The sequence below is a fragment of the Lutra lutra genome, chromosome 1 (assembly GCF_902655055.1).
Source record: "Lutra lutra chromosome 1, mLutLut1.2, whole genome shotgun sequence".
Classification (NCBI taxonomy): Eukaryota; Metazoa; Chordata; class Mammalia; order Carnivora; family Mustelidae; genus Lutra; species Lutra lutra.
This window is the reverse complement of record NC_062278.1, coordinates 171,055,667-171,074,977: the sequence shown is the minus strand read 5'-3', so window position 1 is coordinate 171,074,977 and position 19,311 is coordinate 171,055,667. Positions and strand designations below refer to the sequence as shown.

Below are 19,311 nucleotides of genomic sequence, written 5' to 3'. Positions count from 1 at the left end.
TGAGGTGACGCAATGGCACATGGACTGCCACCATTGGCTGAGGGTGGACCCTGCTCCGCCCCCCAGGCTGCGGAGCCGGCGGAGGCCGCACGTCTTACGCGGCCGTGGCTGCTGAGGCGTTGGGGAGATTGAGCTGTCGGCTCCAACGGGCTGGGTGGGTCGTCTCTTCCTCCCACGCAGCCTACGCGGGTCTGGATCCTCCCCTGCCTGCTAGAGGCCGCGCCTTTGCAGCCTGCTGGCCCGCAAACCTGACCCCCTTCTCTTCATATCCGGATATGGGCTCCACCCCCCTAGACCTGGGTTCCGTTTCGGACTCCTCCCCCCCCCCCCCCCCGCCCCGAGACCGCTCATCCGGCCTCTACTACCCTAATACTTGGACTCTGACCCATTCTCCCAAATTCCGCTGATCCTGGCCCTAATAACAATCCATATTCAGACCTTAAAACAATGAGTTGACTTCTCCCTTGCTAAGGATTCAGGCCACCTCTCCCACGGTGACGAGGATAACTTACTCCCGTCTTGGAACTGCTGAACAGGCTCCTTTCTCACCACTTCCCCTCCCCCGGTCGTCCCCCTAGTCTAGCCTCCTATTAATAACACAGATCCGGGCTCCCAGACCCGCGGCACCTCCGAACCAACTCTTTTTTTCTCACTTGACTCCTCCAGTGAGTCATTCCCATTCCCTCTTTATCTACAGGTTCCCGGCCTGGGAAAAGATGGCCTCACTGCCCCGGAGGGGCCTGGTCCCACCTCTACTCTGGGGCCTGAGTCTCTTCCTTAGGCTCCCAGGTCCCGTCTGGCTCCAGCCCTCTCCACCTCCCCAGTCTTCTCCCCCAACTGAGCTCCATCCATGTCATACCTGCCGGGGACTGGTCGACAGCTTCAACAAGGTGGGTGCCCGAGCAGCCTTGTGGGAGATGGCCTAACCATGATAGCACAGGGGTTAAGAAGAGTTCTGGGATGCAAGTCTGCATGAGTCAAGTACCAGCTTGGTTGCTTACTAGTTGTATGACCTTGGGCAGGTTGCCTCTCTGTGCCTCAGTGCTCTGGGCAGTGAAACACAGAAGTGCTAGGATGTGCCAGGCACTGTACTTAGCTATTACTAATGTTCTCTGTTTCCAGGGCCTGGAGAGAACAATCCGGGATAACTTTGGAGGTGGAAATACTGCCTGGGAGGAAGAGAAATTGTCCAAATACAAAGACAGGTAAGGGGCTGGAGAGGTGGGTTTATATACCTCACCTCCCAATCTTGGCTCTACTGGTGGGGGCCTTGAAACTCTTGAGACTCAAATATCACTGACCATCTCTAGTACAGCAGTAAATAAGGCAAGCAAAATCCCATCTGCAAGGTGCTTAAATTCCAGTTGAAGAGACAGTGAATAAGTAAATAAATAATGTCGTATCAAATGAAGAACAGGAAGACTATGGAAGGGTGGGAGGCATGGAGTTCAAGGTGTGACATTTGAACCGAAACCTGAAGCGAAGAAGCAAGCTATGTGACAGGGAAGGGATTTGGACAGAATGGGACTGAGCTTGGTGTATTTGAGAAGAGGCTGGATGGGAGTGAGCAGACGAGAGTGATCGAACATGAAGCCAGGGTGCCTTGAAGGTCACAGAATGGTGTTTAGATTTCGTTCTGAGTGTAATGGGAAGTCATTGGAAAGTTTGGAGGTGAGAGGTGATGTCTTGTTTTTACCTTTAAAAGATCACTCACTGCGATGTAGCAAAACGACTGTAGGGACTGGAGTGAAGGAAGCAAGGAGACCATTTGGGAGGCTAGTCTAAGTACGACAGCAGCATGAGCTGGTGTGGTCCAGTTCTGGGTATATTTTGCAGATGGACTGATAGGCCTTGATGATGGAATCATTATGGGGTAGGAGAGAAAAAGAATAAAAAGTACTTATAGGTTTGGGGCCTGAGCAACTGGGTGAATAGTGGGGCTGTTCTCTGGTATGGGTAAATGGGAAGCAGGAGAGGATATAATATAGGGAAGGGGTGGGATTAGGTGTCCTTGAACATATTGGGCTGGGATGTCCCTTAAACAGCCAAATAGAGTTAGATTGAGGCATCTGAGGTTCAGGGGAAAAGTAGAAGCTGGAAACCTGAATTGGGGGGTCATCAGCATATAGTCAGTATTATAAAGCCATGGGATGACATGAGACCATGAAACAAAAGGCCTGAGTGCTAGGCCCTCCCACTCTTCAAAGTCAAGTTAAGAAGGAATCAGCAAGACTTGGAGTTAGACAGATCTGGTTGTCAGTTCTGACCCTGTGTACCCTTGGGAAGGTCACTTAACCCCTCTGAGCCTCAGTTTCTTCATCAGTAAAACGGGGACATTGATACTTGGTTTGCCTATTTCATAGGATCGTGGTAAGGATTAAACTGTGATGCCCACTAGAAACAAAAGATTTTGTTATTATGTAACATTGGTCATTTTCCTTTCCCTTAATGGGCCTCAGTTTCTTCATTTAGGAGTGAGGGGATCAGCCAAGATAACCTGAAGGACACTTCTAGCTGTATACTGGCTCCTGTTTTTTGTTTGTTTGGTTTTTGTTTTTTAAGTCCTCTCCTCCTATATGCCAGGCACATGCCAGACCCTTTATATACAGAATATATGTGTATATGTGTATATATGTATTTTTAAAAAATTTATTGGGGTAAAATATATATATACATATATAAAAATATATAAATAAATAATATAATATATATTATATAATATATTCTTATATATTATATATAATATAATAACATATATAAATATATATATAAAATGTAAAATTTGCCACTAGAGACATTTAGTACATGTACAGTGTTTTGCAACCTTTACCACTATCTCGTTCCAGAGCATTTTTATCAACCCACAATGGAACTCCATACCTATGAAGCAGTCACTCCCCATTCTTCCCTTCCCCCAGCCCCTGGCAACCATTACTCTGCTATCTGTGTGGATTTGCTGATTTTACTGAAATCTATATGTGTCTGGCTTCTTTCAGTTAGTGTATTGTTTTCAAGGTTTGTTCATAATATATTAACATATTAACAAATGTCAGTAGTTCATTCCTTTTTAAAGCTTAATAATATTTCATTGTATGGCTTTACCGCATTTTGCTTACCCATTCTTCAGTTGATGAACATCTGGATTGTTTCTACCTTTTGGCTATTGTATATAGAATTGCTACAGATGTTTGTGTACAGGTTTTTGTTTGAACACCTATTTTCCATTCTTTGGGGCATGTAACCAGGAGTGGAATTACTGATTTTTGGGGTAATTCCATGTTTAACCGAACTGCCAAACTGTTTTCCACAGTGACTGCACCATTTTTCTTTCCCACCTTCAATGTAGGAGGCTTCCAATTTCTCCACAGCCTTGCCAACACTTGTTATGTGATGTATTTTTAATCACATATACCCAGTAAGGGTATTACATTTCATTGCGCAAATGCAGGAACTGAGGCATCTTACAACACATCTGCAGGATGGGTTATTGTCTCCATTTTACAGATGAGAAAGCAGAGGTTTGGGAGAGGTTAAGTGACTTGCCCGAGGTCTCTCAACTGGATTCAAACCCAGGTCTATCTGACTCCCCAACTGAGTACCCTTTCCGTTACACCCTCTGGCCTTTCCTTTGGTGTCATGGCACAAGCTGGGTGGGAGAGGAGACCTTAAGGAGGGTGGTGGATGGGGTAGAACATAGTCCTGCCACCCCCACCCTGTCTGGGCAGTGAGACCCGCCTGGTAGAGGTGCTCGAGAGCGTGTGCAGCAAGTCGGACTTTGAGTGCCACCGCCTCCTGGAGCTGAGTGAGGAGCTGGTGGAGAGCTGGTGGTTTCACAAGTGAGTTGTTGGGGGGCCTTCCCAGGGAGGGGGCCACAGGCAGGGCCTGGTGGTAGAGGAGGGGGTTGCATGCTTGGGTCTGTGTCCTGGTTTGGCTCTTTCTTCCAAACCTAGATCTGCTAAAGACATGGTTGGGGGACCCAGGTTCTCACTGTGAGCTTCAGTTTACTCCTCTGCCAAATAGGGAGAGGGTGTTGGTCAGGTAGCCTTGTGGGTCTTATATCCGAGGTGGGTAGTAGCACAGATATTTGGGGAGGCTGGTGGGTAGGCAGCACCTCTGGCACTGTCTCAGCCCCCCTTACTGTCATCCCCACCCCAACCCCTTCAGGCAGCAGGAAGCCCCGGACCTCTTCCAGTGGCTCTGCTCAGATTCCCTGAAACTCTGCTGCCCATCAGGCACCTTCGGGCCCTCCTGCCTTCGTGAGTTTTCAAGCTCTTCTTGGGGGATAAGCGGGCATTGCCAAAGCCAGGGATCCAGTCCTGGTTCTGTCCCATAGCTCACTGTGTGAGCTCAGGTTGCTCAGATAATTCCTCTGGACCTTAGGTTCTCCTCTGCCTCACAGGGCTGTTGAGATGAGCAGATCAGTGGGGAATGGCTGTGAGAAAAAGGTAATAGGGCTAGACAGTCAGATGGGGCTGTGGTTTTTATCATGTGCCTGAGAAGTGCCCTCACCCACACCCCCATTTCCTATGCCTGGATCAGATCAGACCCATCCCCTGAACTGAGGTGACCTAGGGACAGGCAGGTGCTGCACCAAAGCCCCCATTTTCACCTTTTTCTACACACAGTCCTGAGGGAGGAGCTGTACCTACCACCAGCCTCTTTTAGAAAAATCTCTCTGGAAGCTTCAGATAAAGACTTGTAACCCGAAGAATAAAAAATAAATAAATTGAAAACAAATAAAAAGGGGAGTTAGTGACAAAGATGATTAATTCAGTCTTTATAAAAGGAAAGATTTGTAAGTAATCTGTTCTACAGGAGGGTATTGGTTAAGTACATGTCCCATGAGGTATTATGTGGCCCTGAAAATTAAGTTTCTTCCCCAAAAATGTTTAATGATATGGGGAAACATTCTCTGTGTTCACAATTGTATTTGTGATGTTACCTGGTTTGGTGTCTGCCCACAGCCTGTCCTGGGGGCACAGAGAAGCCCTGCGGTGGCTACGGGCAGTGTGAAGGGGAAGGGACTCGAGGGGGCAGCGGGCGCTGTGACTGCCAAGCCGGCTACGGGGGCGAGGCCTGTGGCCAGTGTGGCCTTGGCTACTTTGAGGCAGAGCGCAACGCCAGCCATCTGGTATGTTCGGGTAGGTAGCCAAGAGGCATGGGGCTGGGTAGGAACCAATGGGGTGCCTGCCTGCCTATCCTCACACTTTCTCTGTTCCCCACAGCTTGTTTTGGCCCCTGTGCTCGCTGCTCAGGCCCTGAGGAATCAAACTGCCTCCAGTGCAAGAAGGGCTGGGCCCTGCATCACCTTAAGTGTGTAGGTGAGTGAGGCCCTGCCCTCGGTGTGGGAAGGTGGTCCCCATCAACATGCACATCTCTGGGCTAGACCAATACAGTCCCCATCTTCATGGAGATCTCAACCTGGTTGGAAAGGCAGAAGAGTAACCAGGCAGTTAGAGTATAGACGGATCTCTGTGCTGTTAGAGATGTCCCTGAGCCAGCTCTGTGCTGGGGGGGGCAATCAGGAAAGGCTTCTTGGAGGAGGTACCACTTAGGCCAAGTCTTGAAAATTGAGAAAGGATTAGCCAGGGAAATGAAATACTTAACTTGGGGTCAGGAAGCCTGGGTTCAAGACTTGGTTTGGTCTCTGTCCTGCTATTTATGTAGACGAGGATAAAGGGTAAGCTGCTATAACAGAAAGATCACCAAAGACTGGCTTAAAGAATATAGAGTTTTATTTTTATCTCTATCACAGTCTCAAAACAAGTGGTCCAGGCCAGGCAGGGAAGTTCTGCTTGTCACAATCATTCTGGGACCTAGTACTGCCTGTCTTACTGTGTGGTCATCCCCTTGGGAAGGTTCTGTTGTTCGAGGTTGGGTGACAGGTACCTCCGTGTTCCATGACCCGACACTCAGGAAGTGAGAATGGGAAGAAAGTGCATGGAGGAGTCCAATTCTGTCATTTTAAGGCCAAGCTAAAAGTGGAGCACATCACTCCTGTTTACATCCTGTTGGCCAGAACTCAGTTTCAGGCCACGCTTAGCTTTGGGGCAGATTGGAAAACGCAGTCTCTGGCTGGGTAGCCCTGAGTCCCACTGCACCTGTGCCTCTGGCACACAGCCTGCGGTCTCTGGCCCACCATCTGAGTGGGGGCAGGTCTGTTCCCCAACAACCCTGGCCTCGGCTTCCCTGCTAGTGCAGTAGGGACTGAAATTCCCGCCCTGCCGGCCTCTTTGCAGACATTGACGAGTGTGGCACAGAGCGAGCCAGCTGTGGAGCCAGCCAGTTCTGTGTGAACACAGAGGGCTCCTATGAGTGCCGAGGTAAGTGCCAGTCCCAGAGTGGAGGGTGGTGGGGAAGGTAGGAGGACCTGCTCCATGCCTTTCCCCCTAATTTCTTCAGGAGTGGGGCTTCCCCCTCCATAATCCACCCTGGGCCTAAGGGCAGCTCTCACTCATCTGTCCTCTCGCCTCTCCAGACTGTGCCAAGGCCTGCCTGGGCTGCATGGGGGCGGGCCCAGGCCGCTGTAAGAAGTGTAGCCCTGGCTACCAGCAGGTGGGCTCCAAGTGTCTCGGTGAGTCTCCTGCTACTGGGGCACAGACGCCGTGGAGTGCTTTGTCCACCATGAATTGAGAACGGCTGGGGAGATATGGACAGGGCAGGAGAAGGAAGGATGGAATGTTGTTTGGGCAAGGGCAGAGGGGAGTGTCTGGATGTGAGTGAGATGGGAGTCAGGGTTGCTGTATGTGGGACTCTGGCAGTGGGAGCCTGACCCTGGCTCACCCTCCCTTAAGATGTGGATGAATGCGAGACAGAGGTGTGTCCAGGAGAGAACCAGCAGTGCGAGAACACCGAGGGAAGCTATCGCTGTGTCTGTGCCGAGGGCTACAAACAGATCGAGGGCATCTGTGTGAAGGAGCAGATCCCAGGTGAGCCTCCTAGTGGCCCCCAGAAACCTGAGGAGGGGAGGTGCTCATCCAGGGGAAAGATAGGCAAGACCCTTCTCCAGGCACCCACAGGCCCTGCCCCATGACCCTGGGCACTGCCCGCAGGAGGCTGCACTGAAATTCAAACCCTACATCTTATCTCCAGGCTGACTTCTAGCCATCTCACACCTCCCAGGGTAGAAAGAAAATCACACTTGGTGTCAAATCACTCTGCCTCCATTCTCATCTGTCCAATGGGACCAATTCTTGCCTGGGGCTGCTGAGAGCTGTTGCAGGCTGTAGGTGTGATGAGGTGAAGGACAGTCACACTGATGACAATAGGGACCACTTGCACAGCTCTGGCCGTGTGTCAGATGCTGTCCCGAGCATGTGGCATGTATTAATTTATTTTGCTTCTAAAACAAATCCAGTGCTGTTGGTATTACTCTCATCCCCATTTTACACAGTGGAAACTAGGATGCAGAGATGAAATAACTTGCCCAGGGCCACGTGACAAGCAGGTCACAGAGACAGGAGTCAAAGCCAGGCAGTCCGGCTCTGGAGCTGGGCTAGTACACATGCTGTGTCCTGATGTGTCCACCACATGGCCTTGGGCAAGCCTCTTTACCTCTCTGAGCCTTAGTTTCCCACTCAGTGAGATAGGGACAACGACTATCCCGTCGGAGTTGTTCTCAGTGGCAAATGACATTGTTTGCTAGGCAGGCAGGCATGTGGCAGCAGTGATGCAGTGTGTGGGGAACTCCAGGAACAGGGGAGGAGTAACAGGTGCATCTCTTGCTCTTCAGAGTCAGCAGGCTTCTTCTCGGAGATGACAGAGGATGAGCTGGTGGTGCTGCAGCAGATGTTCTTCGGGGTCATCATCTGTGCTCTGGCTACACTGGCCGCCAAGGGTGACTTGGTCTTTACCGCCATCTTCATCGGGGCTGTGGCGGCCATGACCGGCTACTGGTTGTCAGAGCGCAGTGACCGCGTGCTGGAGGGTTTCATCAAGGGCAGATAATCTCTGCCACACCTGTAGGATCTCTTCCCATCCAGGCTGTCCCTAGAGGTCAGCCTCTCTCCTGCCTGGACACTTGAGGCAGCTTGCTTTATTTCTGAGTGGGGTAAGCACCCTCTATCCGCCAGGCCTGGGCAGGTGAGGCTCTTGGGAGTGAAAAAGTAGCTCTGAATATGGATGCCATGAGATCTTGGCCTGGGGGAGCTGGGCAGGCTTCACGTGTGTGAATTTTTAAAAAAGTATCTCTTTGTGGTGACTGCTAATGGGCTTTGGCCCCTGCTTAGGATGAGGGGGGGTTCTCTGCGGGGGTGGGCCCATCACAGCCCCCTCCTGCCAGCTGCATGCTGCCAGTTCCTCTTCCGTACTCACCCCCCTGCCCCTCAGCCAATGATAATTTATTCATCTCAGGAAATAAAGGTCTTGGAAAGTAGAGAAGCTTCAGTCTCATCACCTGCCTCCTACTCCCCATGGGTTGGCCTGAGCTACTGAGAGCCCCCAGCCCTTGGGGAAATATTTTAAAACCCTAGGAACTTGAGGGTTACCCTGATGGAGGAGCAGCAGAGGGAGGATCAAGAGGCTTCGACCTAAGTAGTGTTAGGAGTCAGAGGGGTGGAGGAACCAGGTTTTGGAGTGGAACTTCCTGGGCTCAGTGCCAGCTCTCATTTGCCAAAAGACCCTGGACAAATTACTTTTTCTCTGAACTTCCCTCTTCCCATCTGTAAAATGGGCATGACAGTGCTTTCCACTCAGGCTTAATATGAGAAGTAAGATGATGGATATGAAGAGCTGAAGACAGTGCACAACAGACAAGAGGTGCTACAAATTATTGGTAGCCATTATTCCTAAAGCCTCTGTTGGAAGAATCAAGTGCCCTTTCCTTTTTAAGTCCTCTCCTCCCCAACATACACAGGACTTGGGACTGCTGGGGGATGGGGACTGCTACCTCCTCTCTGAACAGGATCCTGGCATGGCCAGAGGGAGGCATAAGCCAACTCCTAAGGGTTTATTTCTTTGGCACAAAGAGGACAATCAGTCTGGACAAGCAAGCCTCATCTCTCCACACTGGGGAGTCTGGAGGGGTGTCTGGGGGTAACTGGACCCCATATCCCACACCCAAATCCATGCATGTCCACCCTGTATTCCGCGTAAGTCACAGCCTCTGTGCAAAATACCCGTTGGGAAAAAAAAAAAAAAAATTAAAAAACAAACCAAAAAAAACGGGGGTAGGTTCATGCCCGGCTGTTTTCAAGTGACTGTCAGGTGGTAGCCCGGGAATGCCAGTTTTTCAAATGTTCAGCTGTCCCAATGGGCCATGCCCTATGGCCATCAAGGGTGGGGCCCTGGTCCTGCATTCCTCGACCCCTCAGAGCTCAATGGTGTCACTGGAGGCGCTGCGGGAGTCCCCAGGCTTGCTGCGAGGCTGGACCTCACTCTGAGGTTCCCCGGGCCGGTCAGGGGGTGGGGCTGGGGCTGGGGCAGGCAATAGCTGCACGGTGCTGGGCAGCTCATCCAGGGGCAGACTGTCCACCGATGACAGCCCGTGACGCCACGGGTTCCAGCTGATCTTGAGCGAGCCCCGGGAAAAGCTGTCCATGGAGCTGCGAGAGGGCGCCCCGTCAGGGTCGTCCGCGACGTGCGGTGGGACCGGGCCGCGCACGCGCACGTCGCTGAGAGACCGGCAGCGGCCCCGCATAAGAGAAGAGCCGGCGCCGTCGAGCTCGGCGTCGGGGTGACTGCCCCGCCGCGGCCGCAGGGCGCCCCCAGGCGGCGAGGAGGCCAGGCCGCGCAGGCCACAGCGCCGGAAGACGCTGTCTCGCACCAGGTGCTCTCGAAAGAGCGCGGCGTCGATGCTGCGGCTCAGGTTGATGGGCGATGGCGGCCGCAGATCCAGCTCGCTCATCGACGGCGCCGGCCCCACGCTGTTGCGGGACAGTCCCGGGCCACCCTGGGGGCCGCGGCCCAAAGACGCAGCGGAGCCCCAGGCGCCTGAACTGGGCGTGGCGGGCGGCCCGCCCTCCGCCGGGTTGCGGATGAGACTCTTGCTGATGTCCAAGCTGCCTGCGCCGACGCCACTGGGCCCTGCATAGCAGTTGTTGGGTCGCTCAGGCACCTCGCTCTTGCCTGAGGGCGTGGGGCACGCCAGGCGTAGCAACTTAGCCCAGCAAGCGTGCTCCGTGGGCGGCCGGGGCCGTGCGGCGGCCACAGCAGCCAGCGCCAGGGCCAGGGCCCAGGTCAGCTCCAGCAGGCGCAGCCAGAAGTGGACACCCCACCAGGCCCACGAAAAGCGACCCACCCGGCCTGGGCCTGGGTATAGCCAGAGCGCGGCCGCCAGCTGCAAGCCACTGGCCAGCAGCCCCAGCGCGCCGGCCACTGCCAACAGCCGCGGGCCCGGGCTGGCATCCCAGCTCCGAGGCCCGTCCAGCAGGCGGCGACGGCAAAGGCAGAGCGTGCCCAGAGACACGGTCGCGCCCCAGGCGCACGACAAGCCCTGAGCCAGGAGGTTGAGCGCAGGCCGCACCGACAGCAAGTCAGTAGTCAGCAACCCCACGCCGTGCACCAACGCCAGCGCTCCCAGCAGGAGCGGGTTCTGCAGCTGCTGGGGCAGCCCCACGCCTAGACCGAGCAGGGTCAGGGCCGCCAGCGCAGTGAGCAGCAAGGGGAAGGGCAGGTTGTAGAGTACCAGGCCGGCGCGTAAGCCCAGCCGTGCCTGAGAGCCGTAAGGGTCGGCGAGCATGTAGGCAGATCGAAGCCCGGATGCTACCAGCACGAGCACCGCTGCCACCAGAGCCAGCCGGGGCCCCGCAGGGGCGGCTGCCACGGAGGCCAGTGCCAACAATGCGGGCAAGAGGAAGAGCACCCCCACCCCATAGACGTGCAGCTCCCAGGAAAAGCTCAGCACCCGCCGGAGGGGACCCCAGCGCAGAGGAGGTGCGGTAGCATTGGCGGGGGGGCTGGTGGCTGGGGCTGATGGTACGGAGCTGGCTGAGGGCTCCGGAGGGGGTGGCTGGCCCAGGGCGCGCTGCGTGGTGACCCGAATGAGGCCCCGGCGTGACGTTGAGGGGGCCTGGACTGGGGGTGCTGGGGGATGGCTTTGGGGGCGCCCCGGCCACTCCTCGGCTTCATCTGAAATAACAATATCAAAATAGCCCTTTGAAAAGTGCTTTTTGATTTTCCACATTCACTAGTGTGGTGGGCAAGTTATTTAACTTTTCTAAGCACATCTATAAAATGGGGATGGTAATAGCACCTACCTCATTGGGGTATGGGCAGGATTAAGGGCTTAGCATAGTGCCCAACACCCAATAATGTTAAATGATGTGACCTATTGCTTTTACTTATAAAATACTAGCAGTTCTCAGCATTGGCTGCCCATTAGAATCACCTGGAGACCAAGTGAATCAGATTTCCTTGCATGGGGCCTGGGTATTGGAATGTTTAAAAATCTCCACTGTTTTGCAGGAGTTGGAGAAACTGCACTAAATATATCCAAGTCACATTTAAGAATATTCTAGCCCCCAAAGGACAAATGACTTGTCCCAGAGTACCCAATGAGCATTAGTTTATTATCCTGAGTTTTTTGAAGGAGGTCCTGGTCAGTTCCTTTAAGCAGGTGTTCGTGCCCATTCACTCCTCCCAGATACCTCACACAGGTTTTTAGTTATTAGACAGAGTACCCACTCCCTCCCAGAGCCCTAGCCATGCCCTCACCTGGCTGCAGGGCCCCCACAGGGCTCTCTGTTCGATTTGTAGCTGGGCCGGGGTCCAAGGGGCCAGGAATGAGGGACTTGGGGGTACCTGGGGTCTCCAATGCTCCTCTCACCCGCTGGGGGGAGATAGGGTCTGCTCCATTCATTGCCGCTATCTCTGAAATAACAAAAGCAGTCATCACTTTGTCTGACCTTCCAGCAGTCCCCGAAGTCTGAGCCCCCAAAAGGGAGGCACAATCACCCTCATTTGGCAGAATAAGGAAAATGGTACCGAGAGGGACCAGAGGTCACACAGAAACTGGGCCATCCAGCTACCCTGGAACACTGCCCCCTCCCAGCACTGCTCAGCACCCTCAGTTTGATACCCACCTGGCTTAGGCTGCCCATCAGGAGTCTCTGTGGTAGGGGGACCTGAGGGCTGGGGTCTTGGTGAGCCCCTAACATCAGGAAGATCAGCCTGTTTGGGCGAGGGACTTGAAAGACTGACTTCCCAGGTCTCTTCACCTCCAGTCTTCTTGGGGAGCTCCACTGGCAGCCCATCAGCAGGAGGAAGGCTTTTGGCCAATACCAGGTCTGGCTGGGACCCAGGCTCCTGAGAGGACACCACCTCAGCTGGGGATACCAAGCCAACATGAGGGAGTTCAGGATCCTGTTGGGTGAAGAGGGGCCCTCGAGCTGCCTCTTGGAAGTCCTCACCTCCTCCCTGTTCTTCTAGCACTGGCCTCCTGGTAGTGCCCAAGTGGGGAGCAAGAGTGTGCGGAGGGACTTGGTGGTCTAAGGGGGACATTTCTGAGATGCTGATCTTGGCTTTGTCCACCAGACCCTCATCTCTAGGTGGTCGTTGCTCCACTTGGCCTCCAGGCTCCTCTGGTTCTGTGGAGGGAAGAACTGTGGCTATCCCAAGTTGGAGTCTGGGAGTTATGGGGATGAAAGTGAGATGGGGGAGGCCTACTGGATGGGGAGCTGTTGCTTCTTGCTCTATAGGCTTCTGTGAGTCAGGCAGTCCTGTCCAGCCATGAGAACTTGACCCTCGAGCCATCTGGAGGTCATCAGTTACTGGGAGTCCTTCTCTCTGAGCCCTGTGGAATGCTTTAGGTCCATGCAAGGCTGGGCCAAGAGGAGAGTCTGCTGGCTTCTCGGGTACTTCCTCAGCAGGGGCATGGGGAACATTGGAGTTCCAGGGGCCCTCATCTCTGGACTTTTCCCAGAGGAAGTCGAGGGCCTGGGGCTCTGTGCCTGTAGGGCCCTGGGGGTGGTTTCCTGGGATCAGATGTGGTTCCGAGTCCTCAAGTGGCTTGGGAAGGCGCCGGCCCAGAGCAGGGCCAGCCCCCAGGGACAGCAGCAGCAACAGCAGCAGGGGGCCATATCCACGGCCCCATGGGCTGGGAGCCATGGTCCACTCTGATGCCTGGGCCTAGAACACTCAACTTCCAGTCCTCCCTGGATGAGCCTAAAGAAAGAAGGGGGATGACATGTGAACACTGGGAGTGCCCATAGCTGCCCCAAGAAGGCTGGTGGGAAAGAAAGAAGAGAGACACGGAAAAGCTCCCCCTTCCCCAGCCCCTTCGCGTTCAACCTATTCATGCTGCCCAGAGTGACCTTTTAAAACTGCATCTCTGGTCATGCCACTTGCCCTACTTCAAAACCTTCAATGGCTTCCCACTACCCTCAGAAAAGAATATAAGTTCCTCTCCTAGTCTTCCAAGGCCACAGCAGGCTGCTTATCTATCCCACTGGACTCTTCAGTGCCCCAGTCCTTTGCTCCTGCTATTTAATCCCGGAATGCCCTCTCCTCCTTCACTTGCTGAAATCCTATTTCTTTCAAAGATTTTATTTTATTATTTATTTGACAGAGAGAGTGTGCAAGAGAGCCCAGGCAGGGGGTGGAGCAGAGGGAGAGGGAGAAGCAGACTCCCCGCTGAGCAGGAACCATGATGTGGGGTTTGATCCCAGGACCCTGGGATCATGACCTGAGCTGAAGGCAGACGCTTAACCGACTGAACCACCCCGATGCCCTACGAAATCTTATTCCCAAAGGCCTGGCTCAAATATCAGAGAGGTGGAGAGGGAGGGGACGAGGGATCTGGGTTTGAATCCCAGCTTTGCCATTTCCTGGGTGACTTAATTTCACCTCTCCAAATCGTGGGTTTTTTATCAGTAAAATGGGTACCTAAGTCAGGGGAGCTCTTACAAGACTCACCTAACAAAACACATTATAGGCCAGGCCCATAAGAGGAGTTTAATAAGCATTAATGCCCTTTTACTTTCCCCTTTGTCCAGAAAGCTTTTTTTCCCCCCACCAGCCCCCTTAACTACATCAACAAATAATTTGAACACATAGTGGTAGGCCTGGGGGATTAAAAGCAGTGAACAGATTGACAAGATACCTGCCCTCACGGAGCTGGCATTTTGGGGTAAGAGACAGACAATGAATAGTTTTAAGTAAGGTGAGCTGTGAAGAAAATAAAACAGGGTTAAGAGATAGGCGGATGGGGGGCTATTTTACACAGTGGGTAGCAAGAGGCCTTTGGGGTAACATTGAAGCTAGATGCTGAATGAGAAGAAGGTGCCAGCCATTTGAAGATAAGGGAGGAAAGTATTTGGCAAAGGGAACAGAAAGTGCTAAGGCCCTGATGCAGAATGTACGAGTGAACTCAAGAAACGAAAAGGCTAGTGTGGCTGGAGTATAGCAAATGAAGGAGAATGTAGCAGAGGGAGATAAATTCAGAAAGGTAGGGCTAGATCACAAGGGGCCTTGTAAACCAGAGTGAAGCACCTGGATTTTATCCTAAGTATCACAGGAAGCCAATACAAGCAACAAGCCTGGTGTTTTAAAAGGGGTGAGGGGCGCCTGGGTGGCTTAGCTGGTTAAGCACATCTAACTCTTGGCTTTGGCTCAGGTCATGATCACAGGGCATGAGATCGAGCCCCACGTTGGGACCCGTCCTGACACTAGAACCTGCTTGAGATTCTTTCCCTCTCCCTCTGCCCCACTGGCACACATGCACTCTCACCTCCAAATAAAATAAATAAATAAAATTTGTAAAAGGGGGAGAGAAAATCCAGGTGAGATATGATGGTGGCTCTTTACAGCATAGACATTTCTTTCCCTGACACCCCCTCTACCCTTTCCCATCATCCTGGCCACAGAATGTAATCTCCTGTCTCCTCCCGGGGCCTGGGGCATCTCAGGGGCTGCAGCAGCATATTTATTTCTTGTCTTCAGCCCCCTGCATATGCCTGGCCCTGCGTAGATATCCCCTAAAGGTTCCTCTTCCTGAGAGCTCCTAGTTAAGCCAGGGAGGCAGGAAGGGACCGGATAGCCAGGAGACAGGGGGCAGGAGCACATCAACTGTGAGAGAGGAGAGGCCTGGGTGTGTTTAGGAGCAGAGGCCCTTCTCCCTTCCTCTCTGGGAAGCAGGTGTGCCCAGAGTTCCCTGGCTTCTCATCCTTGGTGCCTCACCTACACCTTGAGAATCCAGTGGAAACTCTGGGGGCTCTCTCCTGGAAATGTCCAGGTTCATCCAAGGTTGTGGACAATTTCAGGGGGTTCAAAGATCCCTTAAACCCATTCACAAACTGAGTTTAGATTCTGCCTTGAAGTCTTGTTAGTTTCATTTCTCAAACATTGGCTGAACCCCATGCCCTACTCCTAGCCCATACTAGGTGCTGGGGACCCACAGAGAAGCCCCAGTTGGTGTCAGGAGTTGGGGCCAGCCGAGGAGGAAGGCCTGAAGGGCCACTAACCCATGTCCCGGTTAAGAACAATGCTCCTGTGTTGAGCTCTCACCCACTGAGGCTCCTGCGCTAAGATTAGCTGCATGTCCTCCATCTCGTCCAACCCTCCTAACACAAGCAGGTGTGGGTATTACCATTTCAGAGGGGAAAGAAAGGGAGGTTCAGAGGGGTTTAGCAAATCGCCCAAGGTCACACAGCCAGCAAATGACCACACCAGGGGTTGTGAAACCCGCAACGGCTCATTTTGAACATGGGGGTCCAAAAGCTTTTCAGAGGAGGCACTTGAGTTAGGCCTTCAATGATAAGCATATGCTATCTGCTTGCCAGCCGCAATTCAAACGAGATTTAGGCATCTGTGGACAAGGAGGGGGCTGCCCAGACCTAGGTTCCTGCTACAGGAGACATTTTTTGAGATTTTTGTGGGGTGAGGGATAGGGGGTATCTCCCTGCCCTAGGGACTGGGGAGAGGCCGGCCTGGGGGCAGGGCGAGAGCCGCCGCAGGGCAGCCTCGGGAGCTGGTCCAGCTCGGGTTACCTCTCCTCCTCCGGCTCCTCTCCCCTGGCTCCGCGCCTTCCCGCAGTGTCCCGGGTGGGGGTGGGCGATGGTGCAGGCTCTGCCGCTCCTGCCCAGAAAGGGGGCTGCAGGCCACGCTCCCTGCCGGGGCCCTGCCATCGCCCCCTCCCTGGGCCAGCTCCTCACCTGGGCGCTGCGCCGGCAGCCCGCGTGTTCACCTTGCGTGCGTCCCTGCAGCCGCTCGCCGCGCCGCATCCTCCGAGATGCTCAGACTTGGCTAACAGAGCCCGGCGCTGCTGATCGCGGAGCCCGCCCACAGGAACACCATCCCCACTTAACCCTTTCCCCTTAGGGGTGGATTCTTGTCCCAGTCCTGACCTCCCCTCTCTCAGAAAGTCTCAGGGCTAAGAGGAAACTGAGGTACCTCCGAGCAATTTGGAAATCCCTTCCGCAGCCTCCCTGAATAAGGGACAGCCAATCCCGTTTTGCACACCCCGTGGGACGTGGAGCTCACTTCCTTTATACCTATATACCTATATTCTTACAGGGATACGTACATACTTACATACCTATGGGTAAATCCTTCCTACAGTTTGCTATTTATCCTTCAGATCTTTTTCTTTTTCTTTTTTTAATTTTTTTGTTAGCTTCAGAGGTAGCTTCAGATCTTTTTCAATGCACAGTCACATATACATTTTAAATAGAAATGAGATCACACTGTACATACTGTTCTGAAACTTGCCTTTTTTCTCTTCACTGTGAAATATATCCTGGCACATTTTCCATGTAAAGTTCTACAGATCTGTCTCATTTCTTATATCTGCTGTTGAGAACTGAAGCATATAGTCAGCCTATAATTTTTTATTGATCCAGTCCTGAGGTTGAACATGTAGATTGTTTCTAGCCTCTTGCTAGCAGGAATAATAAGGCAGGGACCATTCCTGCATAGACCTCTTCATGCACAAGCACTAGTGTACCTATCAGATAATTTCCTACCTAAGGTATGGTTAGACCTATGAGTCTGCACATTTTCAGGTCAGATAGACACTCAAATGTCCCTGGTCCCTCTTTGGACAGCTTGTGATATACTCCATGTCCAGCATTGGGTTCAATAAACATTAAGAGAAATCTACAGAAGGAATACATGTGGTCGCTTAATATGAGGTAAAATCTTTAATGCCATGGAGAAATTTTCAGGGTTGATTGTTGCTTATTTATTTAAATTTTAGTCATTTGATATAAAAATGATGTATGCTGATTGTCCCAAGATAAGGAACACAGAAATGTTCAAAGAACACATTCACTCTCTTACTCTTGGCCTCTTCAAGTCGGCCTCCCCAGGTGTGCCCACCATTAGCATATTGTTTCTTTTATTTAAAAACATACATGTGCATGTCTTTCTTTTCACAAAAATGGGATCATACTATGCATATTGTTCTATAACTTTTTTTTTTTGCCTTAAGCAATGTATGTTGGAAACATTCTGAAGGGAATACATACATATAAGCTCCAGCCTTTTCCTCCAGCTAGCCGCACAGTGCCACATGGTGTGGATGCACTGTCATTTACTCACGTTCCCAGATTCTCCTACTGAAGGGGGTATAGCTGGGGTGACAGCTATTTTTGTTCCTACTAGAAACAATACTGCAATAAACATCCTTACATACCTATACATACATCTTTACATGGTGATTCTCTAAATTCTCTCAGATAATTATTCGTATGATCACATTTTTGTTAATATCTATCTCTCTATCTACCTGTCGTCTATATACCTTCCTACCTATCCATCCTATTCCTAATTATTAAAAGGTAAATAGTGGTTGATGTGATTTTTATCTAATTTTGCTTTTCTGTTTACCAATATTCTACACAACTATGTATTTCTTTTAGGATCAGAGACAGGAATGATAAATATCATTTTAAAAAGAAAGAAAGAAAATTCTTGCTAGGGTTGAGCAGAAATTTCCCTCCCTCTCTACCTCTGGGTCTCACAGAAGAGCAACCCTCAGCCCTCAGCTGTGTCTGACATGCTGCAGTGTGAAATGTGTTCAGAGCCTGAATCCAGCTTTTCTGACTCTAGGAGAAGGATGGGGCTTTTCCCAGTTCACCTAACCATCTGACCAGCTCCACTGTTTTCTTTGTGGGAACCCCTTCAGAATTGTAAAGGCACCTCTCATTTCTCTAGAATCTTCTCCCTTCAGGCAAAACCCTCCTGGTTCTTTCAACCTTTCCTCAAAGGACAGGATTCTGGGCTCTCACCATTGTGACATCTCTCCTCTGTTGGCTTCTTACCCGGTCAACAATGTCCTCTTTAAAGCATAACTCTTGAAGGGGGACCTGGGTGGCTCAGTCCATTAGGTGTCTGACTTTTGGTTTCAACTCGGGTCGTTATCTCTAGGCGGTGAGATTCAGCCCTATGTTGGGCCCCAGGGCTCAGCATAGAGGCTGATTCTCTCTCTCCCTCTCTCTCTCTCTCTCTCTCTGCCTCTCACTCTGTCCCTCCTGCTCATGTTCTCTTTCTCTAAAATATATTTAAAAAGATAAAGTGTAACTCTTGGAACTGAACCCAGTTGGGAACAAAGCTGGACTTTCACCTCCTCTTCTTAGATTCTCCTCCATTAATATGGCCTCACACTGAATTAATAATTCTGGCAGCTGCATCCCTGTGTTGCCCAGTATCCATCTATTATGTCTTCCCCACCTCTTTGTATGCATTTGGTTTCTTGACCCTCAGTGTAGGGCTCAACATTTGTTTCTTGTTTTTTTTCTCTTGTTAGATCGAGTCAGTTGTTCTGATCTTGTGGGATGTCATCTGGATCCTGGTTCTATATATAATAGATAACTGGCATTTTTTTTTTTTTAGCATTGTCCAAGGTCCATTTCTCTTCCTGGTATCATCCTAATTTCCTTTGAGGAACTGAAGTCTTCTCCCTCATGGGTAGTCTTGTAGGGAGGGTAGCTCTAGGGGTCCACTACCGAAGCTGAGGGGTCCAGGTCCCTCCTCTTTTTTTTTTTTAAGATTTTATTTATTTATTTGACAGAGAGAGATCACAAGTAGACAGAGAAGCAGGCAGAGAGAGAGAGGGAAGCAGGCTCCCTGCTGAGCAGAGAGCCTGATTCGGGACTCGATCCCAGGACCCTGAGATCATGACCTGAGCCGAAGGCAGCGGCTTAACCCACTGAGCCACCCAGGCGCAAGGTCCCTCCTCTTATTGCCTCCTGTGAACTCTCTGGTGAGACTTCTTTGGAGATGCTGAGTTTCCCTCAGCAGGCTCAGAGCTGGCCTGGTTCCCTTCCTCAGTTTCCCCTCAGTTTCCCCCACGGAGGACTACCCATTCATCCCTGCAAAGTCTTACTGACCTGACAGTGCCCAGCCTCCCAGTCCAGAGGATCATCCGGCTGCTCC

The 19,311-nt window shown here is 51.8% G+C and overlaps 2 protein-coding genes across 5 annotated transcripts; one reads left to right on the top strand and one right to left on the bottom strand.

Annotated features, from left to right (window-relative positions):
* The first annotated feature begins 16 nt into the window (after positions 1 to 16).
* Positions 17 to 8,374, top strand: CRELD1 (cysteine rich with EGF like domains 1). Of its 3 annotated transcripts, none has more exons than XM_047745148.1 (11): positions 18 to 154; positions 698 to 890; positions 1,123 to 1,205; positions 3,726 to 3,836; positions 4,165 to 4,256; positions 4,965 to 5,141; positions 5,226 to 5,321; positions 6,240 to 6,323; positions 6,479 to 6,574; positions 6,795 to 6,929; positions 7,733 to 8,374. In XM_047745148.1, exons 2-11 carry the CDS (start codon positions 717 to 719, stop codon positions 7,945 to 7,947), a joined length of 1,263 nt encoding a protein of 420 aa, XP_047601104.1. In that variant the 5' UTR covers positions 18 to 154; positions 698 to 716; the 3' UTR covers positions 7,948 to 8,374. The 3 variants fall into 3 exon arrangements, with proteins under 3 accessions (XP_047601118.1, XP_047601104.1, XP_047601110.1); XM_047745154.1 differs by lacking the exon at positions 18 to 154 and adding an exon at positions 238 to 494; XM_047745162.1 differs by lacking the exon at positions 4,965 to 5,141 and having other exon boundaries at positions 17 to 154.
* On the bottom strand, positions 8,179 to 16,365 carry PRRT3 (proline rich transmembrane protein 3). Of its 2 annotated transcripts, none has more exons than XM_047745048.1 (4): positions 16,089 to 16,365; positions 12,021 to 13,101; positions 11,653 to 11,808; positions 8,179 to 11,067 (listed from the first exon to the last, which is right to left on the bottom strand). In XM_047745048.1, the coding sequence occupies exons 2-4, from the start codon at positions 13,042 to 13,044 to the stop codon at positions 9,308 to 9,310; spliced, it is 2,940 nt and encodes a 979-aa protein (XP_047601004.1). In that variant the 5' UTR covers positions 13,045 to 13,101; positions 16,089 to 16,365; the 3' UTR covers positions 8,179 to 9,307. The 2 variants fall into 2 exon arrangements, with proteins under 2 accessions (XP_047601004.1, XP_047601014.1); XM_047745058.1 differs by lacking the exon at positions 16,089 to 16,365 and adding an exon at positions 15,924 to 16,071.
* Between the last annotated feature and the right edge of the window lie 2,946 nt (positions 16,366 to 19,311).

What these genes read in the sequence shown, in the direction of transcription:
- PRRT3 (XM_047745048.1), bottom strand. Translation starts at nt 13,044, where the DNA reads ATGGCTCCCAGCCCATGGGGCCGTGGATATGGCCCCCTGCTGCTGTTG. An exon ending in TGATGGGCAGCCTAAGCCAG is followed by an intron (nt 11,809 to 12,020) that starts GTGGGTATCAAA and finishes TTGTTATTTCAG; the next exon opens with AGATAGCGGCAATGAATGGA. An exon ending in TGTGGGGGCCCTGCAGCCAG is followed by an intron (nt 11,068 to 11,652) that starts GTGAGGGCATGG and finishes TTGTTATTTCAG; the next exon opens with ATGAAGCCGAGGAGTGGCCG.
- CRELD1 (XM_047745148.1), top strand. Translation starts at nt 717, where the DNA reads ATGGCCTCACTGCCCCGGAGGGGCCTGGTCCCACCTCTACTCTGGGGC. An exon ending in TTGTCCAAATACAAAGACAG is followed by an intron (nt 1,206 to 3,725) that starts GTAAGGGGCTGG and finishes CTGTCTGGGCAG; the next exon opens with TGAGACCCGCCTGGTAGAGG. An exon ending in CAGCCATCTGGTATGTTCGG is followed by an intron (nt 5,142 to 5,225) that starts GTAGGTAGCCAA and finishes TGTTCCCCACAG; the next exon opens with CTTGTTTTGGCCCCTGTGCT.